Genomic DNA, 26,209 nt, shown 5'->3' on the forward strand with positions numbered 1-26,209 from the left:
CGTTAAAATGTTCAGATAAAGACTATTTAAAATATTGTACATTGTTTATAAGTATATATTTAAAAAAAATAAGTAAAATAAAATATAAAATAAATTTCTTCAGTAAAACATATTTTAGAAGAATATTATAATATACAAAAATAAGCGCTAGAAGTATAAGAACCTAATAAAATCTTTCGACCTACGCTGGATGAATTTAATTGAACGCATTATAGTGAGTACTGACGTGCATTATAACCGTTGTACACTGATTTAGTATGAATGTAAAAGTGAAATGCAAATACTTTGAATTATGAGATACATATTTTACCTAACAGCACAATAAAATGTATTGAATATTTCACGATTTAACCGGTTTCTATATTTATAATAAACACATATCTTTATGTCAACTTGTACACACGCGATGGCTTAACGTGCATTAGTGCCCACCAAGTGTGTCCAATCGCTAATTAATCAAAGAGCTTAGATTATAATTTGCGATATACGTATCCTAAAAAAGCACTGCGGTTCCACATTTCACTGAAGCTGTCGCTAAAGAGATAATCATGTCGCGCGATGCGGTGTCATTAACCGCAAATCTAAAATGACCTATGATTATCGCGAGCGATATTACCGATAATGCCGTCACTTTCCGTTCGAAAAATCTCACATATATCACAGACGCACTGACACAATGATTAAGATGCGAAGAATGAAAGCACGAGACAATGAGCGGCGATGAACACTGACCAGAATTAATCGCATTCTCTCGACCAGGGTGGCCCACCGTATGAAAAGGATGGCAACGACCACCGTGTTTTTTTACGGTTCGTCACTCTTCTGACGGATTCATCGTGACATACGTGGCTTTTATAGCGAGTGTTCCTCTGCCTAGACGCCTAGAATTCTATAGACATACAGATTTCGAGGAGGGGTACAAAGAGAGCTACGGTGCTATATGGGGGTCCCAACTCTGCGTGTACATCTTCAACCGAGAGGGGATTCATGCTTCATAGCGAATGCGGGGCGACAAGGCAGTAGGACGAAACGTAATGCAATTCAATGAATTTTAATATAAAATATCTTTTTTCCGGATTTTTTGGGATATAAAAATCGCTCTCTTTACTTCTCTCGTTTACGTACAATCGATTTAAAATGATATGATTAACATAAAGAATACTTTAGTATTATACTTGCATAAAGTTTTTATATAATTTTTTTTATAAAATAGTGTTTCCAAGATTTTTAATAAGATTTATTAGTGAGGCTGATTAATCCAACGAAATCTCCTTTCTGTAATTACCTGTTAAATTTGTCTGAACAAGTATAATAAGAGCGAACGTAAGCGGTTATATATATAACCGGTCAGTGTCCGATGACATGCGACGTACAATCGGTAATGACTTTCTCGTTAATTATTATCGGGGTCTTTTAAACGATCGCAAGGGAGAATGGACTTTCTCATTACATTGTTTGTCTCGAAGAAAGCAATATTACTTCTACGCGTGTCAAAACAATTTTCTCAGGCAACTTTTTATTTTCAACTCGGAAACTCCTTGGGATAACAAATAAATACCTATTATCCCATGAAGTGTAATCGTAACCTCGATAACAATCTACAACTCGTTGAGCAACGTAATCAACGAGATACTCGCTTCAGTCATCTGCGGATGAATTAACGCCGGTATCTGGCAAATCGCATACAAAAAAAACTTGGACAATCTCCATTCCCAGATCTCGCGACGAGGAGGAGACGGAGAAATGCCTTTCTCATCTCGCATCGGCGTGGTGGTGCGTCTCACGATGCAGCAACACGGAAAAGCGCGGTTTCGTAATGCACGTGAGAACAATTTCGCCTGCGCCAGGTTCGCGCGCTCACGCTCGCGTTCACCACCTGCGGAGTCTCACTCTGACTTTCTTCCTCAGGGTTACTGTCGCTCCTGCGAAGAGCATGCAACGTGACTGCCTTTCACCAACACGGCGTGTTCCTCCCGGGAGATGCGCCGGTTGCGTTGACGTTAGACGAGCAGGAAGCAGAACCGCGATTATCCGGTACAGGGTGTTCTGTAATCGATGGTATGATGTTGTATAAACGATTGTGTAAACGAGTGATAATTCCACATGAAGGAACAAATCGAAAGCATATAAGGAAGTTCTTGTCGAGACTTGTAATTGTGAGAAAGTCAATTAGTCAAACTAAATTAAATTGAATTAAATCAAATTAAATTAGAAATCTGCCAAATTAATAGAAATATTCTTTTCTTTATGTACGCACAATTATCTCCTGAGACTCATTTTAATTTAGAAGCTCGCCGCAAGCAAGGAGTATCTTCGATTTTTTTTTTTTTTTTCGTCATGCGCAGGAGAGACGCGACGAAGCGAGAAACTGTGAGAGTCGTCACCCGGGCCGCACGACGGAATTACTTTGACTTTCTTTCGATACGATGTCAGTAGCAGCTGTCTTTTCGACTTTTTTTGTCTTCAAGGAGATAATCGATTCGGTTACTTTCACTGTGTCTCGAGAATACACGGCAGACCGTACGATTGGGACGAGTCTCGAGTGTGTTGTCCAATTTGTTTAAAGCCTTTTAAAATACATAGAGCTGATGATAAGCGAACACAAATATTGAACGGTAATTCCTCGTCAAATATGGCAGCTTGAACTGGCTTGAACTCCCGATACATCAATTCTCTTCCAGGAACTATAAAGAAGGAAAAGTGCGCCAAATACAAAATGCCTTTAATCTAAGTGATATTTATTTAGATAAATTAATGAAGATTACTTTCCGTACATTTTTGTAGTACATTGTCGCAAGGAAATTCGCAAAGCCGGCGTCACGGTACGTTCGCTTTCTTTCCGCATTTATACACAGTAGTAATCATTTGCACGGTAGAGAGGATAATGTAAGATTGTATTCATTACGGATGAGATAGCAACCGACTTATATTAATTGAGATTTACTTCGAGACCATCTTTGTCGAGTGAATTTTCGCCGACGAAAAAGTCGATGTTCCTAGTGAAAGATTTCACCTCTGCGCCGCTCGTAAAGTCTCGGCTCGTTCTGTACGTATAAAAATGTAAAATATTATTATATATGAACGCATTGACACATCGTCATCGCTTATAATTTATCAGTACTGGACTCGCATATAATTTATCAATATTAAGAAACAGCGCGTCAACTTCTTACGCGACAGCGAAGAGAAGTATTCTGTTATAATAAAAATAAATGGAAAAAATATACCTCTCCCACCAGGAAGTATATAACTCAGGTACTTTGCCTCATTCGAAATCCATTAACGGTTCTCCTGCGGGTGATTCTGCTGGCACGTTACACAACTCTAGAGTCCGCGGCGTTACGTACGAATAACGTTTCGCATTATTCGTGATATCATATAGAGCATGGTGTATTGGATCGTCGATTGCGCGCAAACTCGGGCCATAGATCGAGACTTTCAGACTTTCCTGGCCAACGGCCGATTGCCGCAATTCTTCAGGGTACGTATAGGTCTCGACGGTAATCGTGAAGCGACTTCATAATTGCGCTCGCGTATCACATCTCTCTGATGCCATCGAGTCGCAATCGCGTTATGTCAAAAGGAAAGTTACGCACAGGCTGCAACGAAAGGGCGATATCATCGTCATCCAACCGTGACCCAATGAGGTCGCATTAACGATTGTCTTCCATTAAGATTTCCCGGGCGATAAAACAAAATACAACCGCGTTAATTGCGACCATTTCTCTGATCGTAATGATGGAGGAAGAGGAGTTCTCCTCTTCCGGCGATTCGCGACGTCGTGCATTTCGTACTTACCCATGCGTGCGAAATGGATAATATTTAGCTTCATCTAGGAAGCCTGTCTAGGAAGATATATATTGTACATATCATTTACATATATATTATATTATATATGCAATATTAAATCTTATAGTACATGTGAGAACATAAGGAATAAAAGTGAAATTCCTGTAACCCATTATGTATATATATATACACACACACACACACAATATATTATGTGTTTTAAAATATTTCTTTGTAACATTTTAAGATAAAAGTCCAAAAATACTAAGATTACGATAGTTCACAAATGGGAAGAATTTAAAAATTTCAAATGACAGCCTCGGACTTCACGTCTTTGACGATAATAAAATTGAGTATTGTCACACTCATTATCTTGCCGTTCCCGAGTGAAATTCTAGTCCTGTCATTCGCAATTTTTTTAATTCTTCTCATTTGTGTATTTGTGTGTGAAAATTATCGTGGCATTTTTGCATTAAAAGTCTTACGTCTTGAAACGTTACAAAGAATCTGTCTTCAAAATACACATTTATCGTCAGTTTTATGACATCTTGTATACATAATAACATATATTTAACATAATGTATATTTTTACAGATAAGACAGCTTTGCGACTTTCACGCCGCGAGGACTCCACCCCGTTCTTAAGGCGCAAAACAGACACGTTCAACAGACCGCCGCACTGTACGAGCATACGTATTTCTGGCGAATTTTAATAGTTTGTTTATTCTCGCAAGTCGGAGGGGGAGAGGGTACAGATTAGGCCGGATACGTATCTTCGCGAATCGCGTACGCCTTCTGGCACGCCGCGAGATGAGACGCGCGAGGCCACCAGCTGTAAACAGAGCCGCTTGGGACAAGCGGAACGACACGGTGCATCAATTAGCGTTATCTGCTATTAATTTGCATAATGAAAGCTATAAGCATTTCCCGTAACGATCTGCCGACATTGAGGACCAAGCTTCTTCTGGAGGAATGAGTGATCATTGATCGAGCTTCTCATTATCGTCTCTCTCTTTCTTTCATCTATCTACATCCTGCCGTCGGCTATTATTATACTATTATCTCTTTATTACCTGGATTCGGCCGTACGGAACATCCAGTAGTAGTTTATGAATCTGCCTAATTAATTGCTTAGATACCACTTGTCGATATTTAATTAGGCCACTAACGAGCCAATTTCGTTGCGCCGAAAGATCCACGAGGTTCTCTTCTGGCTCGGTATATCGGTTGGATAGATTTCCTCCTTGTGATCGAATAAAAAAATTACGTACGCGCGCGACGTACAGATTTCATTCGCGTTTTACTTGTAAGTGGCCACGTAACTACGATGTTAAACCGTGCAAACGGTCGTTCTGAATAAATAGATGGACTACGCAAGGCACGGTGCTATACCCGCGTGTTCCCGATTTCGACAGAATCGAGAGAGTCTACGCGACCTTTTCATGCCTCGCCGATAATTTCCGGAGTAGTAATAGATCGAAAAACCTGTCAAGAATACTGTATACAGACCAGCGAGGATCGCGCGTGCGTTTGGCGAAGCACGTGGTGCGAATGTCAATTAGTAACATTTGGCGGACGCGTGCGTGTGTTCGTGACGCGCGAATGGATCGCGTCTCTTTCGCAAAAGTCCCTCCGAGAACGGAAGAGAATTTCTCGCAATGAGAGACTTAATTTGATTTCCATGCAAATTCGATAATTTCACCTATCCTTTCTCCTTCTCTCTTTTTATTAAAAGAAATAATCCTATTTTCGAATCTTAAGCCGCATTAATGGCCCGGGCTTATTTTAAGACCGTATTAAGTAATTAAGATGTTAATACATGCTCTTGATGATTGGTTCATGACATCTTAAACCAGTATTTAAGAAAGTTAAATATAAGAATTGACTATAAACACCGACCTATGATTGGCTAATGGCTTATAATATCTTCGGGTCGACTGTATACCTTAAAATGAGGTGAAAATTACAAAAGCAAGCATTAAAATATTCGTAATTTAATTAGTCAACACTATTTTCACAATCTAGTTATCTAGAAATTAAAGCTTACCAAGAAATTTATAAATGAATTGATGAATCTTTTGGTAATCTTTAATCTTTGGGTAACCACATATGAAAACAGGCTTAAATAGATTTGCTCACTTTCGTAATTTTCATCTCATTTCAAAGTATACATTGATTCCTTCAAGTCAACCGCAGATTATTATATTACGAAATTAATTGCGTTATGAACATAGACCGTTTTTAAATCAGGAACTTTGCTAAAGATGACTCTAATTGGAGTCAAAACATAAATAAATGACATGTAAGTTATTGTTTAATAAATTAATTTCGCAATATATAACAATCTGTGGTTGACTTCTATAGCCTTATATATCTAATATATATATATATATATATATATATTATATACATACTAAATTACATATATACTAAATTATTATTTTCCTATGTCGTGTTTCACACATGTACGATCCTATATAATAAGAGATTTAATATTTAAATAGAACTAAAACAGTAATGTTACATATTAAATTGATAAGCAATTTAATGGTTTCTTATTAATAGGCATCTTATAAGAACATTAATATTTCATGCTAATAAAAATCTATAAAAACTGAATAATTTATTGTAAAAAATATAGTCGAGGATTCGAATCCGGATTTTCTCTTTCTTTCTTTTTTTTTTCCTTTGTATAATGATGTAACGCTTTAACGAGTTTATGCTATTGCTTTCTTCGCGGGTGCAATGTGGCCGCGTTTTATTGCCCGGAAATTATCAGGAAGATACGACTCTTCCCTACGCGTTCTCCGGACGTACAATTTTCCAAGCGTCATTAAAGTCCGAGCAAGGAAAGTCAATTTGGGTCGACGACTTCGGCAACGAAATAATCAAATTAATAAACACGAAAAGAGAGAAGTGTCTCCTCTCTCTCGCTTATCTCGCGTTTTCTCGTTTCGTCGCACGTCTTGATGCGTACAGTTTTTTTTTCTTCAATCTTTCTCTTTTTCCTTTCTTTCTTTTTTTTTCTTTTTTCTTTTTATCATCGCATACGGCCAAATGCTTGAACGATGACGGCGCTACTTTCTCCTTCGTAACTATTTCCCGTGGTCGATGCGCTTATATGTACCATACGCGGAATGTTAAATCCTTCTATCGGTTCTGAATCAGCGAATTACGTACTAGTCGCTATTAGAGATAGGATCAAGTTTAATGCATGTATATATAATACGTGTGAATCTCTCAATTCAATATCTACAGATATCACTTAAGTGGAATACTTTGTAAGAGAATGCGTTTTACTCAAAGCAAGGCAATCAAATAGATGTGGAAACTAATCTGACAATGAGAATAGTAGAATGTATATTTAATATTGAACCATGGTAATATCGAACAGAAACTTTAAAATATAAGAAAAATGAATTTTTCACAAAAATTTCTATATTTATTTTGATAATAAAAAATAGAAGGAAAAAAATTAACAATTTGATGATTAAACAGTTTAACTTTGTGATGTTATTTTTTTCAATTGATCCAGCAATAAATCCCCAAAGTATAACACTTTCTGTTTAAAAATTAGTTGTATAATTTTTTTTTATAATTAATTTTTATATAATTTAATTGTAACCTAAAGTAATAAATAATAATAAATTATTCTTTATTAGTATTTATAAAATTTTGTGCTTATCAGTATTCTGCATAAAAGTTGCGTAGTATTCAATATATATATTGTAAACAGAGAAACCGATCGCAGTCTATTATTTGCCAAAAATCAATGAATATAGTAAAGTTAACAATGAAAGATATAAATCGTACGGATTAATGAGTTTTTCGTTTGTCCAAAGATTAACTGAAGATGACAAAGCTGGAATAAAGAAAACATTGAGAATGTGAAGCATCCTATTAATGAAATGCTGATATAAATTGTGATTGTCGTAAGTATATAATCCATGCTTGTCCAAAACTCGGCTCGTAAACCAAAACTCTTCCACCTCTCCACCTGCACAGTCTCGGTAGACAAAGCGTAAAAAACAAAGAGTAAAGGTCAGTGCTCCGCCTGAATCGGGTCTGTCCGAGCGGCGTTGCAACATGTTGCAGCAATATTGCAAACTTCCGTGCTGTAAGCATGAAAAGGAAATCGTAAACATTTCGATTTAATTTTTTAGGTCATCGTTAGTACAATTGAAGTAACGGTTTTTAATATCAAATCAAATAAAGTTGAGATAGAAATCACAATCAAAATAACAAAACACATGTAACACTCTGTATGACTTGATGTAATAAATGGATTCAAAAATATCGTGTTGATTTGATCTTTTAAATATAATGATCTTAAAACGTATCTAATACACATTCGTCTTGTTAATATAGAAAAGTATATCATCCAAAATTAAAAATGTAGCTATAGGTTCTTTTTAGCTGATCTTCTTGCACGGTTCTCTCTTCCTTTTTTCTGCATGTTGGAAACAAAAAAAGAAAAAATGAATCGTGCAAGAACTTTAGCTAAAAAGAACAGATCGACTTAATGTGGGTAGCGGTACACAAGAAATGGTATTTATAAGTATAAGTGTAGGTCCAGGGCAAAAAGATACCTCGGTATACCTAGAGGTACGGAAATTTGTACCTAAAATAGCTACAACCCAAACAACATAAAGTTTAAAATTGTGACATAAAATGTCTTTAAGTCGTCTTTTAAACACAAAAAAAAACTTTTTTATGGCCCGATTTTAGACACTTTTATTGTCTAGGAGTACCTAGATACTTGTACTGCACAACACTGGGCTTGGACAAACCTTGACAAACCTGATTCCGGTATCTATGATCTTTTGTTCTTCTTCTTCTTCTTCTTTCTTTTATCGCTCCTGCAGGCAGTCGTCCGCGATACGGCCAGTATTGGCCAGTATCCAATGTAACGATGAAATGTAAGGAATGAATCCTTTGTTACGTATGCTCCATCTTACTCTACCAAGACTTCGGAGAGGTGGAAGCTTTTCGACTCACAAGCTGAGTTTTTGACAGGCCTGATCTAATCTATTCGTGATAAACAGAAGACTATAAAATCGTGTGCATTACTCGCAGTAATTAGTTTCCGAAATTTCACTGCAAGAAACAAAACAATGCGAGTTCCACTTGTTTATACTTTTGCTGTGTTGTGCTTTGTTTCCAGCAGCATTGGTAAGATGAGTTAATCTTCGATATAATAAATTTAGTCACATAGTTACATTCACATTACGTGATAATGCAGCAACTTACAAACATAAGCTAAGATCCTATTTTTGAAAATGAATTTCTTGGAAATGTGTGAGAACACATTAATTGTGTACATATCTAGTTTTTAAATCATCGAGAAAAGAAACCTATTTTTGGTCAAAACGTATTTTAGTACTTAAATATTTCAGAATAAATTCATACATATTCATATATTTATTTGTTTCTTAATTTATTTCTGTTAACTGATTTATTCTTGTCGATATAAATCCAATACAAATTATAACTGTTTTTTAGGTTTATAAAATTTAGACGGTAACTTTTTAACAAACAATTATTTCTTGAGTAAAAATAACAAAAATGTTACATTCACGAATGTGTCTAAAAACTATAGCACACAAAAAAATGTGTGATAGTAACCAGTAAGTAGTGAGATAATCAGCCATAATATACATATAAAGATATAAAGTAAACTTAAACAATTGATTTATTTACTATTTACCTTTTATTTGTTTCAGTTTTTTGCGTCACAACCTTAAAAATATCTTATTGAGAAGTTGCAATATTATTTAAAAATATATTGCTGTTCGCATACATATGTTCTTTAAATCTCCATGAATAAAAATATAACATGTAATGTTCAGTGATCTTGAAAGATAAATAATTAATCGCTTAATTAATATTATGTTTTAGATTTGCATTAATAAGAGTGTAGTATTATATTTCAAATTGATTTTAGTTTTTCATTTTTTGAAACATATAATATAGATAATACTACAATATAATGTACCCCAACTCGCTGTGTTATCTTTTAAATAAGGTATTTTTAGAATAAAATATAAAATTTATAAAATATTTATTTTTCTCCCTTGAACTCTTAGAATGCAGCGGCATAGATTAAACTGTTAATTTTTAAGAATTCGTTGTATGTTCCTACATGTTTGTATTCACCCCGAGTTTGCCGAATTTTGGTATGAGTAAACGTTAAAATGCTCAACCATTGCATTTCTAGCTTTTACCATAGTGACGCGGAAACGTTTACTCTACGATTTCTTTTAAAACTTTGCAAATTTACCTAGGCCTTTGCTTGACAAATACATGCCGTTTCAGCTACTCGTCTTTGCGTCGCCGACTTTCGAATCATTGTTAATAGCTGAGTCGCCTCGTCGTAAAGATCGGTGCAGAAAATTAATATGATATCCAATCCAATATATCACAAATATTACATCATGTATTTAAATTATTAAAAAATTACCTCCTAAAGTTTACGTTTTCTTGGAAGATGATTTGCTGATACATATTGTATTATTTTACTCCTTTATGGTCATCGTGGATCAAAATAAGCATAATGTAAATCGTCGCAAGAGTATTGCTCTAAAACTAAAATTTAAAAATATTATATAAATTTAAAATTAAAATTATGTATATACTGTAATTACCTATTTTAAGTCAATGGAACTAATACTATTAATTTGTTTACACTCTTTAAAATGGTTCGGGTTATTTTGACTCAGAGTAACCATCGTATGACTTTTGAAGTATGACCATGAAGGGCTACTGTTTAATTTTTTGATTTTTTTCTAACAAATTTTTTCTAAACGAATAATGATGAAAGAAGAAGACTAACAGAAGATGTTGACACAATTAATTAATTATCTCTTTATTAATATTAAAAAAATTTTTGTCAAAAGGAAGAGATGGATTTGGCCCTGGGGAACAAGAATGGAATTACGTTCAAGTGCGCCCCAACGCGAATATGTTCTGGTGGCTTTACTATACTACATCAAAAGTTAATTCCTATTACGACAAACCTTTACTCATCTGGTTGCAAGGAGGACCAGGCGCATCTTCAACAAGTTATGGAAATTTCGAGGAATTGGGTCCCCTCGATGTGAATCTGAATCCGAGGAATTACACTTGGGTATTAAATTATGCGAAAGTAGAGTAGATCTTGTTGCAATCGGGCACAACATCAAGTAGCGTGCGTAATTAATAAATATTTGATTCTTGAAAAGACTTTGTTAAAATGTTGGTTTATTGGTGATGTAACTAAAGGGAAAAAGAAACAATTTTACATACAAGCAAAATTGTACAGTAAAAATGGTACAAAGATGTATATAATTTTTGAAAAATTGGTTCATAAAATCACTCGAATAAATTTATTATAGATTTTTAATTTTTAGTGAATAACTGTTGATGTATAATTTATGTAGGTCAAGAACTATAATGTTCTCTTTATCGACAATCCTGTTGGTACCGGATACAGTTACGTGGAAAATAATTGGGCATATGCGCAGACGAACACGCAAATTGCAAAGGACCTCGTGGAATGTATGCGAGGATTTTATAAGGAATTACCAAACTTTGAAAACGTTCCGACGTATATCCTAACTGAATCGTATGGCGGAAAAATGGGCGCGGAGTTTGCATTACTCTGGTACCGAGTAAGAAATTTAAACATGCTAATTCGAAAAAAAAACTTGGTTTCATTAAAAGAAACAGAGATATTGAATTCTGAAAAAAGTGTAACAAAAGGTATTAATTGTAAGATCTGTTTTCCTTTAAAATAAACAGTTTCTTTTTACGATGCACTATCGGATTGTCAAAAATCATACGAAAAGTTTAAGTTAATGATGATAAGAAAACATTCTGTACATGCAAAGCAATATAATATTTATACATAGTCATCGTCTAATAATTTAGAAAATTATAGATGATGTCCACGAAAATGATAGTAACGATAATGACATCGTATAACAGTTTACTGAATATGATAAAGTAACTTATATTTCTTATAAAAGACTGTGAAATTCACGTGCCTAAGTAATATGAGTGTTCTGCAGGCTCAGAAAGCTGGTACCATCAAGAGTAATCTAAAAGGAATCGCACTTGGAGACTCTTGGATCTCTCCAATCGACACTGTAACGACATGGGCACCATTTTTGCTCAATACTGTAAGTATAACAATAAGTAGGATTACTTATCCTTGTAATGTCTGTGTGAGCTCATAATTTATCAATGAAATAAATCTTTTACAAAGCAATTGAATGAAAAATTGAAAATGATAAATAATATTGTCAAAAAAGAAAAAAAAACTAATACACAAATCTCAAATCTCGAGATCCAATAACATCAACTTCTTTTCTTGTCGTTCTTCTTTATCAATGCTATTGAATCATGTACGAAAAAAATTTCTTTTATTTATTGAGTTTTATTTATTGAAATCAAATTCATAATCTCTTTTTCGGAAACTATCACATGATTCGTAGGGTATGATAGACACAGAAGGTTCTAAAGAAATTGAAGCTGCAGTACAAAAAGTGAAGGACTGTAGTGAGCTTGGCGATTGGTTAAGTGCAACTCAACAGTGGGCTATTACACAAATGGTCATTTTACGGAGGACTTACAATATTGACTTTTACAATATTCTTACAAAGAAATTTCCGTCAGGAGATTTGCTTCGAACACCGTTCTTACTTAGTAATAACATATCTGGTAAATAATATATAATATCATTATTTTACAAAATTACATTAAATAACGAAATTTTGATTTCCATTTTTAATATTCCTTCTTTGTCAGAATGTCTTTATTATTATTATTATTATTATTATTACTATTATATGTCACTGTGCATTTTTTTCTTTGTAATTGCAGCCATCATGTTTCTATATCTAAATCTCAATGAGAGAGAGTCTTCTATCTCACTCGAAAATTTGATGAACGGTCCAGTAAAGGAAACGCTCGGTATTGAATCTATTCATGGTAGTCAATCCTCTGACGTTTTTTGGTACTTACGAGAAGATTTTATGAAACCTGTTACTCACATAGGTATCAGTCAAGTGTATCGACAGAATGTCATTGTAGCGAAAGCGAAAGGAAGAAATTGGTGTTGATTGATGGAGATAGTTATTTCCATGCATAATAGCGAATGTAAAAGTTGGGCAATTTGTAAGCATAAAAGAAATTGTCGAAGCAATTTTGAATGTTTTGATAAGTTTATAAAATAAAAAAAATGTTTATATATTGCATAAATATGTAAACTAACTGCTGCGATGCATTCTAATACATTCGCTTTAAATTAAATTAGTTTATGACGTAAAGAATTATTACTCCGCATATAATTAGAATTTATAATATGATGAGTTACTAAATAAATATAAATGTGATTATTTTAGTGGAAGCGTTACTTAATGAAACCGACTTGAACGTATTTGTGTACAATGGACACTTGGATTTAATTGTCGATACACCAGGTAAAGAGAGGAGAGTATTATAATATTTATACTAGGAGAAAAACATTTAATGCTTTCAGCAAAACTATTTATATAGTTAAAGCATTTTTTAACAACAATTAAATATTTTATTTATATAACAAAAAATTTAATTGCTTTTACAAAATAATTTTTTTGCTCTAATAACAAAAATATTTGTTTATACTAACTAAAAAATTTAAATATATCAGGTAAAATTATAGTTATGTTTGGTAAATTTAACCAAAAATGTTTATTTGGTATATTTTAATAAAATTTTAGTTGTCATAGGAAAATTTTTACAGAACAAAACAGTTTTCTTAGTAATAAATTAAATTTGTTTTCTAATGCATTATTTTATTAAATTTTTCTATTCTTTACATTTAATAAATATTTTAATAGTGCGGCATATTATTAAAAACATAATTAAAAGAAATTTTTCTATCATTTATTGTTATTCATACGATATTAATACATATTTTAGTAATAAGATCACTTGGACAACATCAAATTTTTTTTAATAGATTGAATTCTTATTTTTTTTCTTTTGCGTTTTAATAGCATTTATGTTGAAAACTATCTAAGCTTTAAGCTAACTTAAGACATTATTAGGTTTCATTTTGTAATTTATATGATAACATAAATCCTCGTACATGCGTTTTTAACATCATTCACGTATTTGTTTCATAAAACCACTAGTTTTTCGATTATACTTGTGTTATCCCTAACTATCACCATCCAGTTCATATTACATGTCATTATTCCATTACACTGTTTTTCTACTGTCTTCTTACTATATAAGTCTTTATGATATATCATGTAGGTATGTATATTTTAGGCACTCTTCAGTGGGTCGAAAAGCTGAAATGGAAACACGCCGGCACCTGGAAAAACTCAAATAGGTATCCGCTCATCGTTGAATCCATCGTCGAGGGCTATTTCAAGGCTCAAGGAAACTTCAGGATGTATTGGGTCAACAGAGCCGGACATATGGTACGCACATACAAGGCACTTTCTCTCTTCCCCCTTAGCTTTCATATTTATTATAAGCCGCGAGCGATAGCCCCGAGACTAATTTGTTACAAGGAGAATCCTAGATCGGTATACGCAGTGTTCATCTTACATCCGTTAATTTATTACATCGTCCGATTTGATTGCTTCCGTAATTTATACAAAAAAGATTTCGTAGTAGCAGGTGTTTTTGGTATACGAATATGTAAACATTATTGTAGTTTAGTTTTAGTTGGATTAAAAAATATTCACAATCCAAAATGTTGTGTTAACAAATATTAATATTTTTTTTTATTATTTTAAATTACATCTATCGATTGTTTTTTTATAATTTGGTAATACTCACAAATGTATATTTAAATATAATATATCTGAATAACATTTGTTCAAAACGTATGCACAGGTACCGAGGGACAATCCGGCAGCCCAGGAGAAAATATTACAAGATTTGACGAAGAATGCATACATAGGAAGAAAAGAGAAACCTGATTTGACGATTTCATTTTGTACTTAAGTGAATGTAATTGATATAATTATATATATATATTCAGTCGCCTTTCAATAAAATTTTTAAGAGAAAGAGAAAAAGTTTTTAATAATCACACTATTTATCTATCCATTCAGAAAATAATTCCGATCACATTATCATAATCACACGTTAAATTAAATATATTTGTAGAATCTATATATTATAAGTCTATACATTATGAGTTTTGTCTTCTTTCAATATATATACTCATTCATTAATTCTTACCAGATTTATATATGCAATTAACTTATCACTGACTTATTAATGTTAAAGAAAGGAGATCCCCCCCAAGATAGAGAGGAGTGTAGACGTTACTAAATGATGTTCAATTGACATCGATCGAAAAATTGATCTTGTGAGAAAGTTAGAAGCAACTTTCGGTGCCTGACTTCTGCTCTCTTCTTTTTTCTTACCACTGCTGCGAGCTTTTGCATCGATCGTAAGGAAGGACCAACTAGGAGGAAAAGACCGTTCCGAGAAACCGTTTGGCCCCGATATAATTATCGCAACACTGTTTATATATTGGCGCAGTTACTGCCGGCGTGGGTGTTGAAACAGCATATGTGTAAACAGCAATAAAACACGTAGTGCGGTCCCGGATAGGTAATCTCCTCCCCACGAGAGCGTAAACGGGAGTTCCCTGGAAAACCACCGATGGGCGGGGTTGAGCCAACCTCTAGATTCCTCCAGTGTCAAAAATTAAACAAATCTCCTTCGTTAGGGCAACTGGATGCAACGAAGTCTCTGGCGAGTCCTCGCCCTGATCGACAGGGTGCTTCGCGCATTCTCTCCCCTCGGTTACACCGCAGTGTGACGATTACATCTGTGACTCATCAATTCCTCCCGCGGGAATACACAGTGAAATTCGAACGGTGCTTTTCAGTTTTCATCGTGAGAAAAGAAGGGACGGTGAGGACGTGATGTAATTTTAATTTCACGGCTCATTCCGGGTGCGTCGCGACAGAACATCCCGGCGGAACCATTTCCATTGTCGAGAAAAGAAAGGATAACGCAAAAGCACAGAGTGATATTGAAAGTCTCCTAACACTTTGACGATCTGCATAAACGACGCGCTTTTCATTCTGGACCGTCGAGGAAGTATTCTCGATGCAACGGAGCAGTTGTCCTCAGGTCCATGGTCTCTTCGCGGACGCGAAGGATCAAGCGTGCGGTCTACGTGCTCGGTGTCAAGAGTACTGGTACATCTTTCCGATTGACAAAATGTTCCCCGTAAAACGTGCGTACGGACTCGCCAGTTTGGTCGCACCGGAGGTGCTGCGTGCCGACATCGCCTGGCCAGCCTTCTGCCAAACATCATTGGCAGCCTGGCCGATCCTGGCGAGACCGCCGATCGGCTATAAGATCACGCCGCATCATGAAAAGCCACCGTACTCCTACATCGCCCTGATAGCGATGGCGATCAACTCGTCGCCGAAGCGACGGTTGACGCTCGCCGGGATCTACAAGTTTATCATGGACAGGTTTCCCTACTACAGGGAGAACCGGCAGGGCTGGCAGAACAGCATACGGCACAACCTCAGCCTGAACGACTGCTTCGTGAAGGTACCGCGAGACCGAACGAGCACGGACGAGGATCACACAGCCGGAAAGGGAAGTTACTGGACCCTGGACCCGTCCGCCAACGAGATGTTCGAGCATGGCAATTACAGACGCAGGAGATCGAGACGACAGAGGATACCCGCTCATGATGGACGACCGAAAGGATTATCGGTACAATATGAATTAAACTTTAGCCTTTCGCGAAAGAGAGTTCTATGTAATTAGTGTAATTACTACTTCTTGACTCTTTGAGACACGATGATCTCCCTCCCTTTGTATCGTGTATCTCAACATGAGTCTGAGAAGAGAGTCTGAAGCTAGTTTTCCGGAATGAATGCGTCGTATCTATATTATAGATATTCAAGCTAGAATGCAACTTCACTAATGAAGCATTTTTTATAACACTATTGAAGCGGTTCTGATATAATTGCAGGTATCAACCGAATTCTTATCCAATTCGACGAAACATCAAGAGGAACAACGAGAGATCATTGAAACAAATGAAGAAAACGTCATGACGAAAGATACCGAAACCGAACGTATACATTCTTCAGGACGTATCACCAAAATGACGATGTTCAGCATCGACAACATCCTACAGAAGTCCACGCGAGAGTCGCAAATATAGCTTCATTTTTATATACTTTTACAAATAGTTTCTATAATATGACATCAATAGAACATCTTGGCATATCAGTGCAGCAATGTTAAATAAGAAGATTCATTTTGGAACCAAAAACCAAATTTTCCATTCTTAGATTATATTATATATGTATTCACGAATTATATAGTATATAACTAGTTCTATTTATTGTGAAACGTTTTATTATTTTATCCTAAGGAATACCTTAATACAGACTAATACATACAACATTATTGAAATTTAAAAAATTCAAAGTGATCTCGTCCTGACCTTTTGGCTGTACCATTCAATATCAAACGGATATATTATCAGTAAATAGACCTTTTTAGACCTACAACTTTTGTCTGAAACATTTTTCCGTAACTTTTATAATTTTCGAGATTTTTCGATTGAGATATTTCGATGTCAAATTAAAACCGGGACACTCAATATATGTTATGTAGCAATTATATCTATATTTGCTGAAAAAGTGAAAAGCGCAACAAATAGTTTGTTAATACGTATACTTTTGAGGCTTTCACGGGTGTTTTCCTCACAAGTACCAAATAGGCACTTCTGAAGAAAATATCCGTAAAAGCTCTGAAAAAGTTTGTGGATTATCATCATATCAATGCGCTCTTTGTCCTGATGAAATGAACAAGGTTCACAAAAATTAACTTTAATAATGGATCAAAACACGGCGATAACCCTTTAGCGTCTAAAGAATAAATTTTGCATTTCGAATAAATGAAGACTTAAAGAGAAAACAAAAAAGATATGTTAAAGTTCTCAAAAAGTTCCCGTAATAATTGACAAAAGAACGGACACCCCATACAACATCCATTGTTGCGGAAAATTTTCAGAAATGTTTCAACCTCTCTTTCCACATTTTATATGCAGCAATTCAGAAAAGACATATAATATTATTAATTAATCGAAATAGTTGGCAGTATATATAATTACCTTTTTTTTAGAAATACTTTAAGTTTATTTCAATATGTTTTGTAATCTGTAACAGTTCATAAAATTTTTAATAAATTTTAAGTGTACTTCAGAAATAATATTTAAATATTATGTTTAATTGATACTTAAACAACTTTAAATTTATTATGTCGACACAATAAATTTAAAATTAAATATATATTTAAGTATCATTTTTTAAGCACTAGAAAAAATAACTAAAATCTTTTGGTAAAATATTTCAAAAAGAAAGTTTCATGTGCAAAAATCGCGGACGATTCTTGCTACATTTTGCTATTCCAAAGCTGTCTCAGAAATGTTGCAGACATATTTCGTAATTTTTATGAAACGTTTCACTTTACAGTTGAAATATTTTTGAGATATTTCTAAAAAATGTGATGCTGTATGGGACCGTTTTCTTTATATAATTCTTTGATCAAAAATAAATTATAATAAAAATATATATTAAATGCAACGTTTCATTGTTTAATTACATTTTATGTCATTTCTTTACAAACAAAATCCTAGAGGCAGATTTTTAGATATATATTTTATCAATTTATCAAGTATTCTTGATAGCATCTATATTGAACGCTTTCTTTTCACTCTTTGACATTATATTCTAGTTAAAATAATTGATCACTGATACTTTAACTTAATTGTTACCAATCTAAAAATTTTTTTACACAAATACATACACATATGTATTTAATTAAAATTTATAACAATTTAAATTATATTAAAATTAGATTAACTCGTTGAAAATATTTGTGGCTATATAGTTCAATGTGCATGCTTTGTAGTACATAGAGGCGCCAGTAGACGAATTCTATGCCTACACCTATTTATTCCAATTTACGTTCATTCTACTCCAGAAGTCCAGATCCAGAGTCTCCAATTCTCTAGATTCTGGACTGCTCTGGACTGAGCTTCTTTTTGGTGAATACCATACAAAACTTTATGAAAAATTGGAAAAATTCTAAATATTTGTGTCACATTGTATCAATTCAGACAGGATTAAGATGTGTTTGGAAGACAGAAAGAGAAAATTCAGAAAATTAATGCTGAGAAAATAATATATATATATATATATATATCTACAATTTATTAACAATTAATTTTTAATGTTCCCCTTTTGACTCACAAATAGCATAAAATGCGAATTCAATGTGAAGGATATTTATATTTATAAATAAGCAGGAAAAAGAAGAGACAATTGTAAAAAAAAAAACGAAAATAGAAAGAGTGGAAGTCGTAAGAGAGAGAAAAAAAAGACAAATATTTATATTAAAAACACTGGATTTTTCTATTAATCTATATATAACTCAGTGTTTGATAAACATTATCAACATCAATGGCTTTGATTGTGGCACAGATGATAACTTAGGTGTTTCCCATTTGATGACACGTTGACACAAGTGTCGTTCAGTGCTGTGCGTCGATTTATGTCACTAATTCAAAACATTCACAATTCCTTTTAATTAACTTCATTTGTTTGTTAAAGAACGTGTGTTACATGCTTGTGTAATATTCAATATGGCAACTGGCGATAATAGACGTGTTGCTCTAATAACTGGTATCACCGGACAGGTAATTAATTAATTTCAGTTTATCTTTCTGTTAACACAAAATACATATTGGATGCTTATTTAATATTCGATTACAAGAAAGTCAAAATGATACTCGCGAGCGTTGCGAACGTTAAGTGGAACGTTAAGCTGAAACTGCAGTAATTAAATTTGAAGAAAATATCAATTTAATTTCTGCTCATATTTTTATCAATGTAGATTAATTTTAACCTCAGAGAGAGAGTTTAATTATCTCTTTATCTTTTCCTAATCTTTAAAACTAAATGAGGATAAAATATTAATTTAACTAAAATTAAATTTACATTGGCAGAAATGTTATTATATATAGATGTGTCATTTTAATTACCTTGTATTCGTTATGCAACTACCTTTGACATAACAGAGATTTGTATCTTCAGTTTTCTTTTATTATTGTAGGATGGTTCTTACTTGGCAGAATTCTTACTGGAAAAAGGATACGATGTACATGGCATCATCAGACGGGCTAGTTCATTTAACACCACACGTATTCAACATCTTTATGAAGATCCGAAGTGTCATCGACAAGGCAAAATGAAGCTACATTACGGTGACATGACGGACTCCAGTAGCCTAATCAAAGTCATTAGCGCGATACAGCCGACAGAAATTTATAATCTCGCAGCACAAAGTCATGTTATGGTGTGTATTATGTATATGATTATATAATATAATACATACTTATACAATACATTAATCAATACAAATACGTTTTTATATTAAATAAAGCGAAAATTATGTGATGTGTTATTTTATATTACGATAGGTAAGCTTTGAGGTAAGCGAATATACTGCTGAAGTAGATGCAGTAGGAACAGTAAGAATATTGGACGCGATACGTACATGTGGCTTAGAAAAATCTGTAAAATTTTATCATGCGTCAACATCTGAACTTTACGGCAAAGTAATGGAAGTTCCACAAACTGAAAAGACACCATTTTATCCACGTTCTCCCTATGGTAAAAATAAGAGAAAAACATATACTTTTAAATCAAATTTTTATTTTTAAATTATCTTTATATTAAACTTTTATATTTATATTAAATAATATATATATATATATATACATTTTTCCCTAATTTTAGCTTGTGCAAAATTATATAGCTTCTGGATAGTCATAAATTACAGAGAAGCATATAATATGTTTGCATGCAATGGTATATTGTTTAATCATGAAAGTCCGCGAAGAGGAGAAAATTTTGTCACAAGAAAGGTGACGAGATCTATAGCGAAAATACATTTGGGTTTACAGGATGTACTCGAATTAGGAAATTTAGATGCAAAGCGAGATTGGGGTCATGCAAAAGATTATGTAGAAGTAAGTGACACACACTCCATGATTATTACATTATTACATTATGTTTATAACTTAGTCTACATTTCTGGATATAATCTGTCATGTGCAGGCAATGTGGTTGATGCTTCAACAAACACAGCCAGACGATTATGTCATAGCGACGGGAGAAACACATAGCGTGAGGGAATTTGTAGAAGTGGCATTCCAATATGTAGGTCGTACAATTAAATGGCAAGGAGAAGGTGTGAATGAGATAGGTCAAGACGCACAAACCAATCAAGTATTAGTTCGCATAAATCCGAAATTCTTCCGCCCAACCGAAGTGGTGAGATATCTGAAATATAGAGAATTGGATTTAAATTTTATATTGTAAGTTTACATTAATTTAGATTTATAATAATTTTGTTATTGTTCAATAGGATGTACTTCTGGGTGATGCATCAAAAGCAAGAAACAAATTTGGATGGAAACCAACAGTTACGTTTAAGGTAATTTTTGTACATCTAAAAAAATTCGAATAATTCTCAAAAATATAATACTCTATATATATTTCCAAATATAATACATTATATCAATTCATACATATTGCAGGAACTCGTAAAGGATATGATGGATTCAGACTTAGAATTAATGTCAAAAAATCCAAACGCTTAATATTATTGTATTGGAATTGTGATACAAACAGACGCATTTATCATTTTATTTACAAAGCGGCAGTATTTAAAAATTTATCTACACTGTAAATATTATATAAATATTTTGTAAATGTTTTTGAAATTCTTAAGAGTAATTGAGATTTCTTCTAAATAATGTAATTTAGTAACAATAACGTTATACAGATAATCGAAAGTAATGCTTCGTTTTGTGAATTTGATTGCAGATGCAAGTTTAAAAGTGATCAAACAATAAAGTTTACTTATGGACTCTTGAAATTTCAAAAATTCAGTTGTCAAAGGGCAAATGAGAGTACGACGTTGTTGTTGTTACCACAAATCCAATAAAAATTGATAAATTTCCTCGATATCAATTTATTCAAAAATTAGAACGTTTCGGTTCTTTTTGAACCTTCCTCAACTAATACAATTATTCAATCATCAATTCAACATACGTTAATTTTTTTAATTAAAATATTTTTAGAATTGGAACATCTCATCAAGCAATGTGATGTGACATATCTAACAAGGATTAACGTATGTTGAATTGATGATTGAATAATTGTATTAGCTGAGGAAGGTTCAAAAAGAACCGAAACGTTCTAATTTTTGAATAAATTGATATCGAGGAAATCTATCAATTTTTATCGGATTTGCGTAAAAGTGATCAATTTATATATATTGATATTTCTATACATTTCTATACATTTTAAATTATTGCCTTGCTAGAATTTTATGTTATATTATAATTTTCTAATATTCCATATGATTCGTTTTCTTTCGTTCTCGCCCCAACATCAGCAAAAAAACATTTGTTAAACTTAGTTATTTTCTAAGAAAATGGCATATTCCGCAATTATATATTTTCTATTATTCTGAAATGAATTAATCTTTAAGTCAATGAAAAAAAGAGTCTGAGTGTAAGCAACATATTTTACCATGATACAAAAAACCAGGTATATTATGAAAGTTCATAATGTAATGTTAATCCTATGTAAGTATTTAATAGAGCGAATGAAGTGTTGAAACGAGTGAAGAATAAATGGTCATCTAAGTTCGGAGCACAATGCTAGAAGAAAAATGAAACCAAACTTTTTTTTAACTAAAATTTTTAATCTGAGAATCAGAAATATATGTAAAATATTCAACAATTATACAAAAAAATTTATTTAGCTTGATACCCAAATTCATTGAAAAATCCAAGACTTAATCATTATACGTACAAGAATTCGATGTTCTCGTCGTTATACGAGCCCTTTTTTTAAAGTGGTATAAGTCTAATTTAAAGAAAAATGAATTAATGCTAATTTTAAACATAGAATTTTTATATAACTGAAACTAACATTAACTCATTTTTTTTAATTGAACTTAATTATACCACTTTCAAAAAAGCGGCTCATATAAATAAATTAATAATCGCAAAAGGACTATTAAAATATCTAATAATCTTAAGATGAAGCATTCGTGAACATATTGAATATCACTAATTTATTAGAGAAGAAAAGGAGAATGAAATATAATCTTTTACGCTAATAAACATGTGCATATAAAAAATCATATATACGTAACATTTTATTTATTAAATTATTTTTTTAATACCCAAGAAATTAAATTTAATATTGTAAATATTTAATAATTGTTTAGAAATCACCTTAAATGCAATTAGTTATAATTATCTAATTGATTTCCTTGCTCGGATTTTTCTATTTTAGAATTCTCGGGGCTGAACTCTATTTTAAAATCTCCCGCTTTCGTTTTCCACTCATATTCGATATGTATATTTGACTTCCATCGTTCGGTCAGAAGCAGTCAAAAGAGCTTTGACTATATCAAAAGTACATTACATGAATAATTGTATCCATGATGCAATCATAAATACATGAATGAGTAATTTGAGCTAATTTTTATGAACTCTCAAAATTAATATATCGTCCCGAAACCTGTTTTCTTCTATTTTAGTTGCACTTATTCGATCTCTCCTCTCCCTTTCCTCTTCGCCATTTCCTTCCCCTTCCACCCCAACTGCATCAGTGTCTCTTCTCTTTCTCTCTCACTCACGATCGCGAGATTGTAAACTGTAAACAATTCGAACGCGCGCGGAGGAAGCCTCGGGAAAAATGCGACTGACATGGTTCGAAGGGAGATACGCGCTTTGCCTGCTAATCCTGCAGATAAGACTGACGAATTCACGGACATCCTGGCGACTGAATGCCGCTGACAAGGTCGTGAAAACGACCGACTTCGTAATCGCGATCGAAGACGACCCGATCTTCGACATTCTCTCGGGCAGCGTGGTAACCGGCAACGGCCAGACCTGGAGTAGGACCGCGACGCCCGAGAAACACGAGAACGTGCAGCTGTACTGTCAAGAATGCAAAGGTTTCGTCAGCCAAGAGAGGTAAAAATCCAGCCATGCAGCTACCTGCTTAGGATCGCTCTATTAGGTTATGAAGTTACAGCTTGTGCCCTCGATTCTTTCGTTTTTTCCTACTTTCTATCGTCGCATTGCGATATCACATTTATTATAAATTTGTTATACGCTGGACACTTTTATATGCTAAAAGAAAAGTTTAGTAAGCTATGTCTTGATTATTTAAGAAAGCCAGAATCGCATAGTCTTTTTGCAATTAAGTTCATATTATGTTACAGTCTACCTGCATGCGTTTAGTTCTTTTTTTTTTGTTTCTATCATATACACAAATGATACCATTTATGTGACATAATTTTCTTTTTCTTTCTGTAGTTAGCATTTTGTGTGTGGCTTGCTGTTCATTCAGTGTTAACAGCCCTAACTTTGGTCCCCTTGGCAGTGGGCTTCCGTCGTACGTGTTGAAGGATAAGCAAAATATCAGCGAGTCCTTCCTGTTGTCCTCACAAGTGTCAAACGAACAGACGTGCGGCTCTGGTCAGCAATGTGACAACATAATATTGGACTGTGGCAAGCCAGTGAATTTTACTTACTATGATAATCTGATCGGCGTGACCAACAGAGACAAGCATCCATTGATACCAGAACCTAATGTAGCACTCATGTTCAAGAAGAATGGAGACAAAACTGTTGACATTGATTTGCTCGAAAGACGCTTAAAGAAAGCAAAACAAGAGGTACATATTTCAAAGCATTTAGTATATATTGGTTTTAGTTATCAGTGAAAAAAGCATGCACTTAATTAAGTACTATATTATGAAATTGCCAAAAATTCCAATTTTATTTTTTTTGTTAAGCAAAAAAACGGAACTATTTTATCGTAATCATAATATTTATATTTTCTAGATAAATTATCTTTATATATCTTTACATATATACAAATGCAATTAAGGTTTTATATAATATAACTCTTTCATATAACTTTTTCTTTCATTCTAGAAACCAAAATCTGTCCAGTTGTATAATCAGATAGGAAACTTCTGGCGTATAAAGGGTGATGCACAAAGATCGATTGAGTGCTTCCGTAGAGCACTCGCTGTATCGCCACATAACGCAGAAGTACTCTTAAATTTGGCTAGAGTATTGTTGGTACAACATTACTTAGATGATGCAACGTATTTAGCCAGACGATCTTTAGAATTGCAACCTCCAGATCGCAATGCGTGGGAGCAATATCTTACACTTGGTCAAATATTTAAGGTATATGGACAATCATTTTAGGTATACCTATGTAAAATACATTCATTAAAATTCCAACATCTTGAGATTTTTAATAAACATCCACAAAATATTTTATTAATTATAATAAAGATTAACAACTCTTTTCTTTGGTGACAATTTCAATAAACAGTAAAATAAATGAATGAAAGGAAATGAATAAAAGTGATGTTTATCCATTGAAATCCCAAAAATGTGCCAGTATAAAATTTAATATTAAATGCACTTTTATTTCACAGGCATATGGACATTTTCAAGAAGCAGCTGTACACTTGCGTCACGCACTGGAGTTAAAACCGGATCTCTCCGATGCTGCCGCTGCATTAAAAGAAGTCGAGTCATTGCCACTCGCAAGTATGCATGTGTATACGTTGCTGATCATCGTTGGTTTGGTATGTAAACTAATGAAATGAATCTAAAAATCATCCATCTTTTGTGAAATAATAATTAAATGAAGTATTTAATATTTTTTTTTTTTACTTTTTTCTTCGGGTAACTCTATCCAACAGACGAAAAATTGATACGGTGACTTGTTATCATAGGTGCTAGGTGTACTCGTCGTTGTGTTAACCAATGCAGAATATGATGAAGCTCCAACTCATTGGGCAACTTCAGTCACTGGACAACTTCAACGCCCAGTACAACGACATTTCAGCCGTGCTATGGCTATGCGCAGCTTGCGGCTTAATGTTACACGCAGTAAACGTTGTTAATGATGGTGATAATGACTTATTATTGACAAATCAGTCGTTCGTACATGTGATGGAATAACTTCTCATGCCATAACGACTTATCTTCCTATAAAGTATTATTTAGAACATGACGCAATAATTCTTGGGATGCACTAATTGTTTATTATATATCTCCGCAGAAAAATATATATGAGGAAATATACAAAAATTTCATTATTTTATTCAGATCGGATCCAAGCCATTATCAATTTCGAGATTAAATTCTTAACTTCTATGCAATATTTATTTTCATCTTTTCAACATGTTTACAGAAAATAAAAAATATGGAATGTCATATATATACCAAGATTACAATTCTCTTTTAGTTGCTATCACACATATGTGT

The 26,209-nt window shown here is 33.4% G+C and overlaps 4 protein-coding genes across 4 annotated transcripts; all 4 read left to right on the forward strand.

Annotated features, from left to right (window-relative positions):
- The first annotated feature begins 3,385 nt into the window (after positions 1-3,385).
- LOC108771641 (retinoid-inducible serine carboxypeptidase) lies at positions 3,386-14,772 on the forward strand. Its single transcript, XM_018536982.1, has 9 exons — positions 3,386-3,481; positions 10,652-10,915; positions 11,208-11,438; positions 11,838-11,948; positions 12,264-12,489; positions 12,652-12,825; positions 13,173-13,250; positions 14,086-14,240; positions 14,662-14,772. The coding sequence occupies exons 1-9, from the start codon at positions 3,386-3,388 to the stop codon at positions 14,770-14,772; spliced, it is 1,446 nt and encodes a 481-aa protein (XP_018392484.1).
- A 1,198-nt stretch (positions 14,773-15,970) lies between these two features.
- Positions 15,971-17,023, forward strand: LOC108771739 (fork head domain-containing protein FD2). The gene is made up of 2 exons (XM_018537102.1): positions 15,971-16,518; positions 16,781-17,023. Exons 1-2 carry the CDS (start codon positions 16,009-16,011, stop codon positions 16,973-16,975), a joined length of 705 nt encoding a protein of 234 aa, XP_018392604.1. The 5' UTR covers positions 15,971-16,008; the 3' UTR covers positions 16,976-17,023.
- Positions 17,024-19,276: 2,253 nt separating this feature from the next.
- On the forward strand, positions 19,277-21,543 carry Gmd (GDP-mannose 4,6 dehydratase). The gene is made up of 7 exons (XM_018537074.1): positions 19,277-19,519; positions 19,936-20,178; positions 20,303-20,495; positions 20,622-20,854; positions 20,943-21,158; positions 21,253-21,321; positions 21,425-21,543. Exons 1-7 carry the CDS (start codon positions 19,466-19,468, stop codon positions 21,485-21,487), a joined length of 1,071 nt encoding a protein of 356 aa, XP_018392576.1. The 5' UTR covers positions 19,277-19,465; the 3' UTR covers positions 21,488-21,543.
- A 2,012-nt stretch (positions 21,544-23,555) lies between these two features.
- On the forward strand, positions 23,556-25,998 carry LOC108771723 (uncharacterized). The gene is made up of 5 exons (XM_018537084.1): positions 23,556-23,884; positions 24,297-24,591; positions 24,854-25,114; positions 25,372-25,524; positions 25,675-25,998. Exons 1-5 carry the CDS (start codon positions 23,604-23,606, stop codon positions 25,843-25,845), a joined length of 1,161 nt encoding a protein of 386 aa, XP_018392586.1. The 5' UTR covers positions 23,556-23,603; the 3' UTR covers positions 25,846-25,998.
- Positions 25,999-26,209: the final 211 nt, after the last annotated feature.

Source organism: Cyphomyrmex costatus, unplaced genomic scaffold (genome assembly GCF_001594065.2).
Source record: "Cyphomyrmex costatus isolate MS0001 unplaced genomic scaffold, Ccosl1.0 scaffold164, whole genome shotgun sequence".
Classification (NCBI taxonomy): Eukaryota; Metazoa; Arthropoda; class Insecta; order Hymenoptera; family Formicidae; genus Cyphomyrmex; species Cyphomyrmex costatus.